Here is a 14,662-nt window from a genome sequence, read left to right on the forward strand (position 1 = left end):
CAGCAACCCTTTTGAGGATGTGCAGTATGGAAGATGCATGAATGAACATATACATGTAAATATGTAAGATTATAGTTGAAGGCTAATTTCCATCTTTAGTCCCTTATGCAGGTTGATGTTAAAAACACGAGATAAACTCAATAAGGCAATAGTAGGGAGGAGGAGGAAAAAATAAGAGTAAAGACTAGAAAGTAGCATAGAACCGATGAGACATACACAAGTAGCACAGGTCTAGGCATGTCTGTCATTCTCTTCAATTTTCTTAAGCTCATGACAACGGGGATCGGGCTTCATTTTGCAATTTATCTGACTTATTTACTCAGTTAGGTTAACTATCAGTGTATGAATTGTCTGCAAGTAAGATGATAACCAATTTTGTACGCCTATTTCTATCCATCACATGTCATAACTCATTAGTGCAAACGTGTGTACTATACTCTTGAATGTTTTATGTTTTGTTATTCAAAGCAAATGAGTTGGCACGGACCCCAGGGAAAAGTGTGAGCTTCAGCCATACTTCAAAAAATGAAGTAACCACACCCACTCGGGCACGCCGCAGTAAGTCCTCCAAGGTCTATGATTTTAAAAAGAGAATCCACATGTCTCAGTGTATTCTGTTTTCCTATGCAGACCCCAGAAGTGAAAACAAGACACCCCAGAAGGTATGATTTCCTGTCAATTTTTTTGCTTTTGTTTATTTATTTATTTTTGTTTTTAGCATTTTGTTTTAACACATTTCATTTTCTTACAAGGGCAACCACTTTATCATTTGCTTCTTTTTTGACAGGGCAAAAGAGTGCAGTTTGTCTCTACAACACCCCACAGGTTAAGGAAGAGAATTACAAGTAAGTGTTAAAAGACGACCGACAACCCCATATAAATGACCTTCAACGTGAAAAATATTTGCTCAAAATATTTAACTATGCAAATCGCAAATTTCTTAGATCTCCGATGTTAGCAGCAATATAGCATAACACAAAAAATAACGTCGCTTACATACACAACCATTTTGGGACCTACACACAGCCATACCTGCAGAATTGAGCACAAAGGCATGTGATAATGCTTATTAATTATGTCACGAAGAAGGGAGGAAAATCTTGGATACTTGCATTTAATTAGATAAAATAGTTCTAGCATGGATTTAAAAAAAAATCCATAATAGTTTACCGTATTTTCACGACTATATGGCGCATCGTATTTTTAGCCGCAGTGTCAGTAACGAGTGCTATTTCTGTATTTTAAACACACAAAGGATGCACCATTTTTTAGACGCATATATGTTATATATTAGATATGAATATCTAACCGCAATAGCGCTGGCTACTGGAAGCAGCCCCAGACTCTTTTTCCGGTTTCCGGTGCGCAGTGACTGCTGGGATATACAGTCCTTGCACGCTACACCCACACGCTAAAAACACGTTTTTAAAAAGGCAACGGAAGCAAAACTGAGTTCGGTTGTACTTTATTTAGCCACTTTACAACTTACTCACGTCTTCATCACCCAAAAATCCATCAAAGTCCTCATTTTCTGTGTCTGAATTGAACAATTGTCCAAATTAGTCATCGAAAACGCTGAGTTTTATACGTCCATCCAGGCGGCCATAATCCATTCGCCAATAGTAGCAAGCTGGTAGCTAGCGTAACTTTTCCAACGGCAAGCTGTATTGATGTCGATGTATACAGGCTACAATCCATTCGCCAATAGTAGCTAGCTGGTAGCTAGCGTAACTTTTCCAACGGCAAGCTGTATTGATGTCGATGTATACAGGCCACAATCCATTCGCAAATAGTAGCGAGCTGGTAGCTAGCGTAACTTTTCCAACGGCAAGATGTATTGATGTCGATGTATACAGGCCACAATCCATTCGTAAATAGTAGCTAGCTGGTAGCTAGCGTAACTTTTCCAACGGCAAGCTGTATTGATGTCGATGTATACAGGCCACAATCCATTCGTAAATAGTAGCTAGCTGGTAGCTAGCGTAACCTTTCCAACGGCAAGCTGTATTGATGTCGATGTATATAGGCCACAATCCATTCGTAAATAGTAGCAAGCTGGTAGCTAGCGTAACTTTTCCAACGGCAAGCTGTATTGATGTCGATGTATACAGGCTACAATCCATTCGCCAATAGTAGCTAGCTGGTAGCTAGCGTAACTTTTCCAACGGCAAGCTGTATTGATGTCGATGTATACAGGCCACAATCCATTCGCAAATAGTAGCGAGCTGGTAGCTAGCGTAACTTTTCCAACGGCAAGATGTATTGATGTCGATGTATACAGGCCACAATCCATTCGTAAATAGTAGCTAGCTGGTAGCTAGCGTAACTTTTCCAACGGCAAGCTGTATTGATGTCGATGTATACAGGCCACAATCCATTCGTAAATAGTAGCTAGCTGGTAGCTAGCGTAACCTTTCCAACGGCAAGCTGTATTGATGTCGATGTATATAGGCCACAATCCATTCGTAAATAGTAGCAAGCTGGTAGCTAGCGTAACTTTTCCAACGGCAAGCTGTATTGATGTTGATGTATACAGGCCACAATCCATTCGTAAATAGTAGCTAGCTGGTAGCTAGCGTAACTTTTCCAACGGCAAGCTGTATTGATGTCGATGTATACAGGCCACAATCCATTCGTAAATAGTAGCTAGCTGGTAGCTAGCGTAACTTTTCCAACGGCAAGCAGTATTGATGTCGATGTATACAGGCCACAATCCATTCGTAAATAGTAGCTAGCTGGTAGCTAGCGTAACTTTTACAACGGCAAGCTGTATTGATGTCGATGTATACAGGCCACAATCCATTGGGTGTATTGACAAAAGAACTACTACATATCCCAGCAGTCACTGCGCAGTACTTTCTTTGTCTATGGGAAAATAGTAGAGTCGGTGTACCCTATCAACTGATTCATTTTATTTTATTGTGATAACAATTTTAGTATTGGTCCATGTATAAAGCGCACTGGATTATTAGGCGCCCTGTCTATTTTGGAGAAAATTTAAGACTTATGTGCGCCTTATAGTCGTGAAAATACAGTATATCCTGACCCTATACCCGATGAGGGTGTTGTCTATCCGTTAAAGTTGAACCTTGACTAATGAGTACCCCGACGTAGTGGTTTTTAAAGAATCTTTTACATTATTACTATTAATATTAAGGAAGATGTTCCAATTTTATTTTAATTTCAATTGATAAAGATGAAAGTTGAAAAAACGGTGATAGTTTAGTATAGAATTGATCAAACTCATAAGTCAATTGCTATGCAATGACCATAAAATGTGAACTTGATACCAATATACAGCTCCCAGCCTCCGATCAGACAGCGACAGTGAGCTTTCTCCTTCTGACTCTGGTGAAGAAGATGACGATGAACTTATGGTCGATGAAGTGCAGAAAGTAAAGAAAGATGACAGAGAGAGCAAGACCTCAAAAACGCCAAGGAAAAATTTATCAGCAGCACTTTACAAAACCCCTGCCAAAAAGAGCAAGCAGACTCCTGAGCATATCAACCAACCCACCATGGTTGAAGAGTATTTTGAGGCCCATGGCAGCTCAAAAGTTTTGACTTCGGATCGCACACTGGACCGTTTACATACACCAAAACTAGACAGGGTGCGTATCTGAACAGTGTATTAATGCCCTTGCAATACCCTCAATCCAATCCAAATGTAGTCACCATTTACTTGGCTTGTAGGAGAGACTTGTCCAACTCTTAGAAGAAAAACCTTCCTGCTACATCAGCGAGATCCAGGACCTCAGTACCAATCACAAAAAGCACTTCAGTAAATGGATGCTACAGTTACAGTGAGTGAGTTCATTTTTTTACTCTGCTTCTTGCCTTTTGGGGGAAAATAAAAAAGTGGTGTGCTTCTATTAAGGTTGGGATTCAGTGTGCTGCTCTATGGTTTGGGAAGCAAGATAGAGCTTCTAGAGGAATTTCGTTCTTCTTACTTGTCTCAAGAGATGCATCTTGTGATAAATGGATTCTTCCCTTCCATTACACTGAAATCGGTGAGTCAACACTCAGACAACATATATTCCCAAATGATTCCACAGGGGTGCAGGTTTTCATTACAAAAATCTAGAACATAAAGTTTGACCAATAAGGCTTCTACTGAAAGAAGTACCATCTGACCCTAATCAACTATTTGTTTCTGTTGAAACGAGTAGCGCCTGGCTGCAATCAACTCATTACACTTGTAAGACACCAGATTGATCAGTTAGAATGAAAACTTGCAGCCACTTTGTGGTGGATTTTTACACACGAATTAAATCAAATAGTATTAAAAATTAAACGATCGAGACACACAGATCCACAAGTATTAAAATTGTACCAAAAAATCATTTTGTATTGTTACCATCATTTTTCTTAAACGATGACGTCACAAAAGTGAGGGAGCCATCAGAGCGTGTATGCATCAATGCAAAAGGATATGAAGATGTTTTTTTTTATCATGGAATACAAAATTGAAAGTGGTCACGAAACCATGAGATTATACCGTGCAAGTTCAAACCGGAGGCTGAAACACCATAACACGGCTCCCCAAGGCTCAGACGAGGGAGTCTTTGGCTCCATTCACATAGGATCTACTGAATGCTAAATATCTTATATTTATGACCGTCGACTTTACAAACCTGGTGATTGCAAATCTATAGTTTATCATCTGAAATTCAAACCTGGATTTTTTAATGCTGCAATTTTGACCATGCCTAAAGCATACTTGTCAACCTCTGCCGATAACTGCCCTTATAAATGATTATGATTCCCCTTACAAAACCCCAAAAACCTTACAAACACCGTACGACTCGTACGGTGTTTGTAAGGTTTTTGGGGGGTTTGTAAGGGGAATCATAATCATTTATAAGGGCAGTTATCGGCAGAGGTTGACAGGTGTGCTAAAGCCTTGTTGTTTTTCAATCCCATAGCACTGACTAGGGCAGCTAGCCCGCATTCCAACCATGTAACACTCGTGTATTTTACTGCAGTTTAACCCAAAAACAACTCAGCTCGTTGTCCACACGTTATTTTTCATGTTGTCAAGCAGTCTTGAGGAAATTAGTGTTGAGATTGAAACAACAGAATTGACTAGTTACTGGCGGCATTTTTCCAATTTTTAAGTTCATCCCTCGGTCTGATGTAAAACAATAGAAATACAATTGAATTTCTTTTTGTTAAAAAAACAACAACTAAAACGCTGGCTGCCACACTAATGAAACTGAAGAAGACTGCGTGTGCGAGGACGGCGTACGTTCATGACGTCACTGGGCAGTAGTACTGTTGTATTATCCAAAACAGCTACCGAATTTTCTCATATACACCGTATTTGGAACTGAAAAAAATTGGCTGAATCCAGGTTACGCCTTATACAGTGGTACCTCGTCATACGACCGCTTGTCATACAAAATTCTCGTCTTACGGCGGAAATTTCGATCGAATAATTCGCCCGTCATGCGATCAAAATTTCGTGATGCGACCAAGCCAGGTCTTTTTTGCATATCTTTCATGTATAACAATATTTACGAGCACGGAACGATTAATTCAGACAAGTTTCTCCTAAGACCAGGAAATGCACAACGCGCATTCAAAAAGAGGGCTTTCTGGGTAATGAAGTACACTCGTGCACACAACACCCATAGGCAATGGCAACCTTTCTCAGAATAAAACTTCATTACCCACAATCAATACGTGGGTAAGCTCAACTATTGTATTTCCTGTTATTCTTTCTAAGGAAAGAAGCTCCCGCGATCGTTCTTTAAAGACTATTTCTCGTTGGCAAGTGGTCGTGCGTTATCCTATTGTGAGGACATTTGTGTGCATCATTTTGGGAATATTTTGAAGGCAATACAACAGCAAACAGTCCATCGATAGCGAACGTGAGGGTGGAGGCGTGGCAAACCGCCAACCCGGAAAACGAAGGTAACAAAAGATTACAACAAAATTAGAATTCAGTTTTGTGTAAAGTTACATTAAACGTATGTTTGAGTGTCTGTATATATTAATCCAAGTTAATTTAAATTTGTTTGTTCCGTGTACGAGTGCGTTGTCGTGGAAAAATAAGGAAATCCCCCCCCACGCCCCCAAACGTCTCTGTCTCCCGTCGGCGAAATCTGCCCAATTATAGTTAGATTAATAATAATAATAATAATAATAATCGGACATAGGCCCTGTCGTCATTATGAACAACACAAAAAAGCCTACTTGTCATCACACGCAGAAACTACGTGTGACGAAATTGGTGGTGCTTCTCCATAAGCTGCGTTTACTCGGCAAAAGACATAAATAAGTGCAAGTGACGGACTTGTAATTTGGCATTCTGCTGTTGTGGATACAGGTCGCTTACCTCTCGCTTACCTCTCACTGTCTTTCACTTACCTTACTTCAGTCAGCTAGTAGGAGGCAGATCACCACCCAAACATCTTTTCATATTACCGCAGAAGGGACTGTGTGTTATGTTACCGCAAGTTTAGATTTCTGATGGATGTGGGGAAAAACTGTCCTTAAGCCTACTTGTCCGTGCTTTGTGGGACCTATAGCGTCTGCCAGAGGGCAGCAGCTGGAACAGATTGTGACCAGGGTGGTAAGGGTCCCCTATGATGTTCTTGGCTCTGCTGAGGTAACGAGGGCTGGCAATGTCTTCCAGTGAGGGCAGAGAGCAGCCGACAATCCTCTGGGCAGTGTTAATCACTTTCTGCATGGCCTTTTTGTCTGCCGCAGTGCTTCCAGCGTACCACACTGATGCCGTACGCCAGGATGCTCTCTACAGTGGTTCTATAGAAGGTTATCAGAAGCTTGGTGCCCAAGTTGTTCTTCCTAAGTACCCTGAGGAAATGGAGTTGTTTCTGAGCCTTCTTCACCACTGCCGTGATGTTTGTAGACCATGAGAGCTTGTCCGTGACGTGGACCCCCAGGAATTTAAAGGACTGGACCCTGTCTACACATACTCCATTTATGAGGAGTGGGGCCAGATCTGTGCTGTTTATTACTATTAAACCACTAGTTATGTGTTACTTTGTTAATAGATGGCAAATTAGAAGAAATAAAACATTTTTTCCAATCCAATACAGTGGTACCTCGACATACGAGCGTAATCCGTTCCGTGACTGAGATCGTATGACGAGGTTCTCGTAACTCGAGCGGACGTTTCCCATTGAAACGAATGGGAAAAAAATTAATTCGTTCCACCCCTCTGAAAAAACACCAAAAACAGGATATTGGATTGGAAAAATGTTTTATTTCTTCTAATTCCCCATCTATTAACAAAGTAACACATATCTAGTGGTTTAATAGAAATATATTGTTTAATCTAACTAAAATTGGGCGGATTTCGCCGAGGGGAGAGGGGCACAAAAGGGGCGGGGGGCCCAAGGATGCCCTTTCTCAGCTGCAGGATTGTTTTCCCCGCACCATTTGGGAACTTTTTTAACACCACAACCTCCAGGACTACACGGACACTGTACTTTCCTACATCAAAAACTGCACGGACAATGTCACTGTTAATAAACGGATACGGGTTTTTCCTAACCAAAAACCTTGAATGACCAGTGAGACACGGGCACTCATCAAATGCTGTAAGACCGCCTTCAGGTCAGGGGACAAGGTACAATACAGCGCTGCCAGAGCAGAACTGAAGAGAGGCATTAAAAAGTCCAAGGCAGCATATACAAGGAAAATTGAGGAGCACTTCACAGAAAATAACCCAAAGAAGATATGGCAGGGAATACGACATATTACCAATTACAATGACAATAATGTGTCTGTTAACGCAGATGCCTCACTAGGTGAGCAACTGAACCGTTTCTTTGCCCGCTTTGAGACTGACAAATCAGACCCAGTCTCAACACATCCACCACCACCCTGCAGCAGTACACTGGAGCTTCAGGAACATGAAGTGAGACAGGTACTGCGGACTATGAACACCAGGAAGGCTGCTGGCCCTGACGGAGTACCTGGGAAGGTGCTCAAAGCCTGTGCTGACCAGCTGACTGGTGTTTTCACAAAGATCTTCAATTGTTCCCTGCAACAATCCATCATCCCATCCTGCCTGAAATCTGCCACCATTATCCCTGTCCCTAAAAAGATAATCATTGACAGCCTGAATGATTATAGGCCTGTTGCACTTACGCCTGTGATCATGAAGTGCTTTGAAAAGTTGGTCGCCCGCCATATCATGGATACAATCCCTCCCTCAGTTCAGGGAATAGTCTGCTTACAGAGATGAGGTCAACAAACAGTCTTTGTGGTGTTTGGTGAACAATCTCACACTAAACACCACGAAAACTAAAGAAATAAAACTGGACTTTCGCAAACACAGCACAGATCTGGCCCCACTCCTCATAAATGTAGTATGCGTAGACAGGGTCCACGTCACGGACAAGCTCTCCTGGTCTACCAAAACCACGGCAGTAGTGAAGGCCCAGAAATGACTCCATTTCCTGAGGGTACTCAGGAGGAACAACTTGGACACTAAGCTTGTGGTAACCTTCTATATAGCCACTGTGGAGAGCATCCTGGCATACTGCATTACTGTATGGTATGCTGGAAGCACGGCAGCAGACATAAAAGCCATGCAGAGAGTGATCAACACTGCCCAGAAGATCATCGGCTGCTCTCTGCCCTCACTGGATGACATTGCCAGCCCTCGCTACCTCAGCAGAGCCAGGAACATTGTCAGGGACCAATCCCACCCTGGTCACAACCTGTTCCAGCTGCTGCCCTCTGGCAGACGCTATAGGTCTCACAAAGCACGGACAAATAGACTTAAGGACAGTTTTTTCCCACAGCCATCAGGACTCTGAACTTGCGTTAGCACGACACACAATCCCTTCTGTGCAATAACTCCGGGGTGTGCAATAACAATGTGCAATATCTTAGATTGTGCAATATTTTAGAATTTACCTAGTCGGAATGTGACTTTTTATACTTTTATATTACTATTTATGTTTTTTTTTACTGGGAAAATGCACTTTGTGGAGTAGCACCACCAATTTCGTTATACGCAGCTGTGTATGATGATAATAAAGGCTTTTGATTTGATTTACATGTTCATGTCCTCATCTATAATCATTATAAAGTGTGATTTATGGGTGTGTGAGTGTGTGTATGTTAAGATTCTCTCGCTATCTTTGCCCAAATCGTGCAACGTAGAGTGATTGAATTTCTTCACCTTCTGTGTGTAAACTAAACTTTTTTTGTTGAAGCTGAAAGCAGAGTTTATGTATGAATCGTTGTTTTTGCATGATGTGCCCTAAATGCTCCGCGTGGCTGATTGGTCCGCCAGCGAGTTTCTGGGAACACTTTACTTCTGTCGTCCCGGGAGTTATAAAACATCTACCCATCCATAAATCACGCTTTATCTATTCTCTAATCCTTATAAAGCGTGATGTACGCATGGATGTGTGTGTATTTGTGTGCACCTGGAAACTGGCTGGCGGAAATTCTCCCCATAATGACGTTTGTGAATGACGTGGAAAGGCGTCTTGGGTCAGTGCGTCCAGCACCATCGTGTCTCGCCGAGTCTTTTCGTCACGACAGGGAAAAAAGTGTTTCGGGGAGCAGGAATAGATAAAGCGTGATTTATGGATGGGTGGATGTTTTATGTTAACATTCTCACGCTACTTTTGTCCAAACCCTGCATCGTAGAGAGTTGAAATTATGGTGGCCAGAAACGGCTGTCGGATCCAAACCGTGCACCGTATAGAGTTCACATTTTTAACGGTGCGCCCCCCTGCTTGTGATAGCCAAACCTAAAGTGTTCTCTTTTTGAACATGATTGAATCGCCAAGCTTCATAAGCAATGCCTCTCGTAACATGCCCTTGCTGCTCAGGTTGAACGCAGCAAGACGGTCATTCTAAACTTACTTTAGAAAAATTGTAAGCAATATGGAACAAAAAAGTCATGTGTTACTCCCCAAAACAAGACACCTTTGAATCCAATCGGCTGTAAGACACAGGGCGGTCATTGACGCAAATTAAGGCCCTGACTGTTGCCAACTGCATCTGATGGAAAAGGGTCTCAAAATAAATAAAAATAAATAAAATAAAATCAGACTTTCAACATAACAAAATCCCCTGATTTAACTTCTAGAGAGAACTTTTTTGATGGATGGCAAGGAGGACATCATCGTGGAAACAAGGATCCAGCATACTCTTACAAATTTTGGAAGTGATTAACAAATATGGCTGAGTTCTATTGGGAACACTATCGTTCTGGTCTGGATAATTATTTTTGTCTTTTTTTTAAACCATGGTCTCAAACTTTTGATAAGCTGATAAGCAGCCTATTTCAATTTCAATTTTTTTCAATGAATGTGTTTTTCAAAGTGTTTTTTTCTCTCACTCCCCTTTCTTCCTTTTGCATATTGTAGCTCTACTTAAAACCTCATTTAGAGCCAAATGTGCTCAAGGTAAATTCTAGCTATTTCAACTGATCTTAAGATTGTGATAAGGACTGTGATGTGCACATCCTGAATATACATCATACCGCTAGTAATTATCAACGATTTATCAATCAACCATGCTTGATTGGCATTGTCTGTCAATTTATGCTATCAACCATGCTTGATTGGCATTGTCTGTCAATTTATGCTATCACCCTATGATTGCAGATCTTGAACACTTTGACATGTGAGGTTTTTGAGCACCAGGGGACTTTCAGAACACCATCTGACCAAATTCATCACATTGCTCAAACACTTAAAAAAACAAGTGAGTAACTGGGTGTCTTCATTCTATATCATTTGAGAATGTGTTGCTTTTAAGTTTAACCTTGACATGAGCCCAGATTCCCATGTCTACTTGATAATCAATAACATTGATGGGCCAATGCTGCGAGGAGAGAAGACCCAGAGTGCCCTGGGACAGTTGGCGTCACTGCCGAACATTCACTTGGTGGCTACTATTGATCACATCAATGCTCCTCTTGGTTAGTAATGAGCAGGATAGTTTATTTTCCATCCTGCTCTCCAGTTTACAGATGCCCTCTCTATCTTATCAGTGTGGGACCAGTTCAAACAGAGCCAATTCAACTGGGTGTGGTGGGAGTGTGTAACATTCAAGCACTACACAGAGGAGACGTCTTATGAAAATTCTCTGCTGGTGCGGCAAACGGGGGCTCTTGCTCTGTCCTCCCTTACACATGTCCTTCGCAGCTTGACTCCAAATGCACGGTACTTTTTTTCTGCCATGATTACATTTCTGAGGAAAACAGACTTAAAGTTTTTTATTTGTTTATTTTTTCTTTTTTTAGAGGAATTTTTAAACTGCTAATGAAATTTCAGCTGGAAAACAAAGACAATCCTTCATATGCAGGTACAATAAATCAGTGTTTCAAGTGTTCCCCTTGAAGTAATTTCTGTTCGTTAGTTAGTTCTCCTTTTTTTGTTCAGGATTGTCATTCCAAGATTTTTACCAGAGGTGTCGCGAGTCATTCTTAGTGAACTCTGACCTCACGCTGAGGACTCAGTTGACTGAGTTTAAAGATCACAAACTGATACGGACACGCAAGGTGAGGTCCTTCTAATACCGAAAAGCTCTGAAGTCAAACATATACTCAGAATATAAAGTGAATGTATCTGTTTCACTGTCATTATACAGTGTTTTTTAATTGTACCAATTGCATCTTGAAATCCAATGTGAGGTTAATAACAGTCTGATAAATGTAAATAAAACTACCGGAACTCATCCTTGAACATGAAACATGTAAGTTATTAAATTTTGAAAAGTGGACGGATTGAATTTCTGACAGCACTCCGACGTTATGCCTTGCACTTTTAAGTGTAGTAAGTGTTAATCTGCTCAACTATAATAAACAAAAATATCTACTTTGTTTATCAGCTCATACAGTATTATGCAGGGATTAATGAAACAAAGACTGCAAATAAAGGCACAATTTGACTTTGCAGTGTAACTTTTTTTCTTCAGTCACCATAAAATCACTTGCATTCCTTTGCATACAAATTTAGTGGCATGTTTGCCATGTACTAAGTAACCAGGTTTTAAGTTAAATTCATTCTCTAACATTATTTCACAATAAGGTGACCACATTTTTCCTCATTCCTATCATCTCATCTCATTTTCTGAACCGCTTTATCCTCACTAGGGTCTCAGGTGCTGGAGCCCACTCTTACCTAGTGCCAATTTAGTGTCCAATCAGCCTACCATGCATGTTTGGAATGTGGGTGGAAACCGGAGTACCCGGAGGAAACCCACACAGGTGGACATGACCTGGATTTGAACCCAGGTCTCCCACTGTGAGGCCGAAGCGCTAACCACTCGTTCCACCGGGCCACCCTCATTCCCATCAGTGCTAGCAAAACAATATAATACGGAGTTCTGCATTTATTCCTCTCCTAAGCAACTGTGATCTTGAATTTATTATGGTTTTATTCCTACGTACGTTGATAATTTGGATAAAATGTCAAGTGCAAGTACATTTATTTTTAAAATTATTTTAAATGTCCAGGGTCCAGATGGTGTGGAGTACCTAACAGTTGCAGTGAATGCAAATACACTCTTGGACTACTTGGAAAATGAGGAGAGTGACTGAGAAGATCACTAGGAATTGGACAGTTGCAGTGAATGCAAATACACTCTTGGATCACTTGGAAAATGATGAGTGACTGAGAAGATCACTAGGAATTGGACAAAGCACCCCCACCCCCAATAAGAACAAAAGATGGGTTGTTGAATATTGTTGTAACATGTATTTACATAATTCCTAATCCATTATAGTTTAATACAGTAAAATTGACTCAATGACCTCCATATCTTGCTATGTGGATTATTTTAAAGTACGCATGGTGTGCTTGAAAAGCAGGAAAAATAAACTCAGCAAAGTGAATGCATTGCACTTAATGTATTTATTTATAGAAATAATATTTTTTCAAAAAAAAAAACATTTTGTCTTTGTGTGGAAGGCGTTCATCATACAAAAAAATGAAATCCATTATTTGGTTAAAGGATGACTTGGTGAGGGTATTTGAATGTGTGTAAACGCAAGCAGTACTGCAAAAAGGACCAGGAAGATTATGAACTGGTTATAAATGGGACAATTATATGCAGTGAGGCTTATGTTTTATCACGGTGCGGTAGTTATTTCACTGTTGTAATTCAACAGATTGTGATTGTTGTGAATCTTGTAAAGTTTTTAATGAGTCTAGTGTATAGATCCTGAGTCGGTTCTGCGTCTCCATGTGCACAACACGGAGGTCCTCATGATCCAAGTCCTTCAGAAGCAGAAGCACTGCATCAAGTGTGTGTGTCTAAAAATAAGGATCAGTGTTATTTGACAAATGTTGACAAATTAAGTACATTTTTAAAACTGTTTTGCCTAAAGAAGATTACCTTTTTCATAGATGACCTGGTCGATTGAGAATGTAGAGTGGGGAACTTATCTCTAGACCGAGGCTTCATCTTCAACTCTTGTGTTCTGTATGCAAATATCAAGCTGGGTAGTTTATTTTATTGTGGTTGTTGCATGTTGTGCTAAGTCTAATGACATCCAACAACACTTACTTGGTTTTCCCCATATTGTGACCAAGAGAGTCTTTCTTTGCATTATCATGTCCATTAGTAGAAAGTTGTTGTTCAGCTCCATTTGCTGGTGCACTGATCTCCTCGCCCTCCATTTGCGCTGACAAAATCTCATCCTCTGTCACAACTGTAATGCATATAGCATTGATTTACAAATTTAAAAAATAGAATAATTTTAGGCTACTTTTTAATACAGAAAAAAGGTATACACCTTGGTTGTCGAGCTTCTGCAGCCGAGGTAGGCAACGCAGGACTGTCAGGCGATACTGGCTGGAGTTCTTTCCGCAGCATGGGTTGTCAGCCAGCCATAATACCCGGAGTCGTCTCATGGGACGTAAATACCAGAGCTCTGACAGTGAGGCTATCATGTTCCTTCGCAGGTAGAGCTCACACAGAGACAAGCATCCAGCCAGCGGAGCGAGAGACGAGATGCCGTTGACGCTAGAAAGGGATACCATGAACAATTTGATATTACAAGCCTGTGGTACGTAATTGTGACACTAATTGTTTATTGTCTGGGGAAACCTACCTGAGTGTCAACACTTCAATGTTAGGCATTTCTGCTAGAATGGAGACCTGGGAAAAGTGACAACTTCTGAAATCAGTTCAATATATATTTATGAAAGAAAGGCAAAATGGGTAAATATGAGGTGATATTGTACTCACGTCTGACAGTTTAGATCCCCTGTAGCAAAATTGAGTTTAGGTTTTCAAATAAGACATCTGTGAAACGATGCATCAAATTGGGAGCACTTACCAGCAATTCAGCTTCCTTACGCTTTCCAAGTCTGGGGCCTTGGCCTCGGTGAGAACTTGCGTACGAGTAAGCCTCATCGTGTATGTGGTTTATCATGAACAGCTCCTATTAAAACCATAAATTATTAAAAACAATGGGTCGTGTTGTAAAATAAACATTGTAAGTCCGCAGAAGAGATGCTAACGTACTCTAAACCAGAATACGCATGCGCATTTTTTAGCGTCCTTAGTTACAGAAATGCATTTTTATGAGTTAATTTTAAAAATTCAATACAAAATATGGATGGAAAAATACGCCAACGTAACATCAATTGCATTCATTTAAATTGAGACCAGTGTTTTTGCCGTAAATCACGATTTAAAAAAACTCACATTC

At 40.7% G+C, this 14,662-nt stretch overlaps 2 protein-coding genes across 4 annotated transcripts in view; one reads left to right on the forward strand and one right to left on the reverse strand.

Moving 5' to 3' along the window:
* Window positions 1–12,838, forward strand: part of orc2 (origin recognition complex, subunit 2) — a 19,951-nt gene extending 7,113 nt beyond the window's left edge. For 2 of the 3 annotated variants that reach the window (XR_013304060.1, XR_013304061.1), the window contains exons 4-17: window positions 469–558; window positions 631–662; window positions 788–845; window positions 3,301–3,611; window positions 3,694–3,803; window positions 3,878–4,010; window positions 10,605–10,704; window positions 10,781–10,921; window positions 10,994–11,165; window positions 11,246–11,307; window positions 11,385–11,503; window positions 12,098–12,291; window positions 12,322–12,390; window positions 12,461–12,838. Coding sequence is in view for 1 of the 3 variants with exons in the window: in XM_077614340.1 (XP_077470466.1) it covers window positions 469–558; window positions 631–662; window positions 788–845; window positions 3,301–3,611; window positions 3,694–3,803; window positions 3,878–4,010; window positions 10,605–10,704; window positions 10,781–10,921; window positions 10,994–11,165; window positions 11,246–11,307; window positions 11,385–11,503; window positions 12,461–12,544 (1,412 nt within the window). In the remaining 2 variants the exon portion in view is untranslated. The remainder of the gene's footprint in view (window positions 1–468; window positions 559–630; window positions 663–787; window positions 846–3,300; window positions 3,612–3,693; window positions 3,804–3,877; window positions 4,011–10,604; window positions 10,705–10,780; window positions 10,922–10,993; window positions 11,166–11,245; window positions 11,308–11,384; window positions 11,504–12,097; window positions 12,292–12,321; window positions 12,391–12,460) is intronic. The other variant, XM_077614340.1, reaches the window with a different exon arrangement.
* Window positions 12,839–14,645, reverse strand: cfap410 (cilia and flagella associated protein 410). Its single transcript, XM_077614343.1, has 7 exons — window positions 14,288–14,645; window positions 14,197–14,215; window positions 14,060–14,106; window positions 13,742–13,971; window positions 13,513–13,657; window positions 13,342–13,444; window positions 12,839–13,259 (listed from the first exon to the last, which is right to left on the reverse strand). The coding sequence occupies exons 1-7, from the start codon at window positions 14,362–14,364 to the stop codon at window positions 13,095–13,097; spliced, it is 786 nt and encodes a 261-aa protein (XP_077470469.1). The 5' UTR covers window positions 14,365–14,645; the 3' UTR covers window positions 12,839–13,094.
* Between the last annotated feature and the right edge of the window lie 17 nt (window positions 14,646–14,662).

The sequence above is a fragment of the Stigmatopora argus genome, chromosome 12 (genome assembly GCF_051989625.1).
Source record: "Stigmatopora argus isolate UIUO_Sarg chromosome 12, RoL_Sarg_1.0, whole genome shotgun sequence".
NCBI classification, from domain to species: domain Eukaryota; kingdom Metazoa; phylum Chordata; class Actinopteri; order Syngnathiformes; family Syngnathidae; genus Stigmatopora; species Stigmatopora argus.

Excerpts from the sequence above, each read along its gene's own strand:
- cfap410 (XM_077614343.1), bottom strand. The coding sequence starts at position 14,364 with ATGAGGCTTACTCGTACGCAAGTTCTCACCGAGGCCAAGGCCCCAGAC. Across the intron at positions 13,658-13,741 it reads GCAGAAGCTCGACAACCAAG|TTGTGACAGAGGATGAGATT; the intron begins GTGTATACCTTT and ends TATGCATTACAG. Across the intron at positions 13,260-13,341 it reads CCAGGTCATCTATGAAAAAG|ACACACACACTTGATGCAGT; the intron begins GTAATCTTCTTT and ends CCTTATTTTTAG.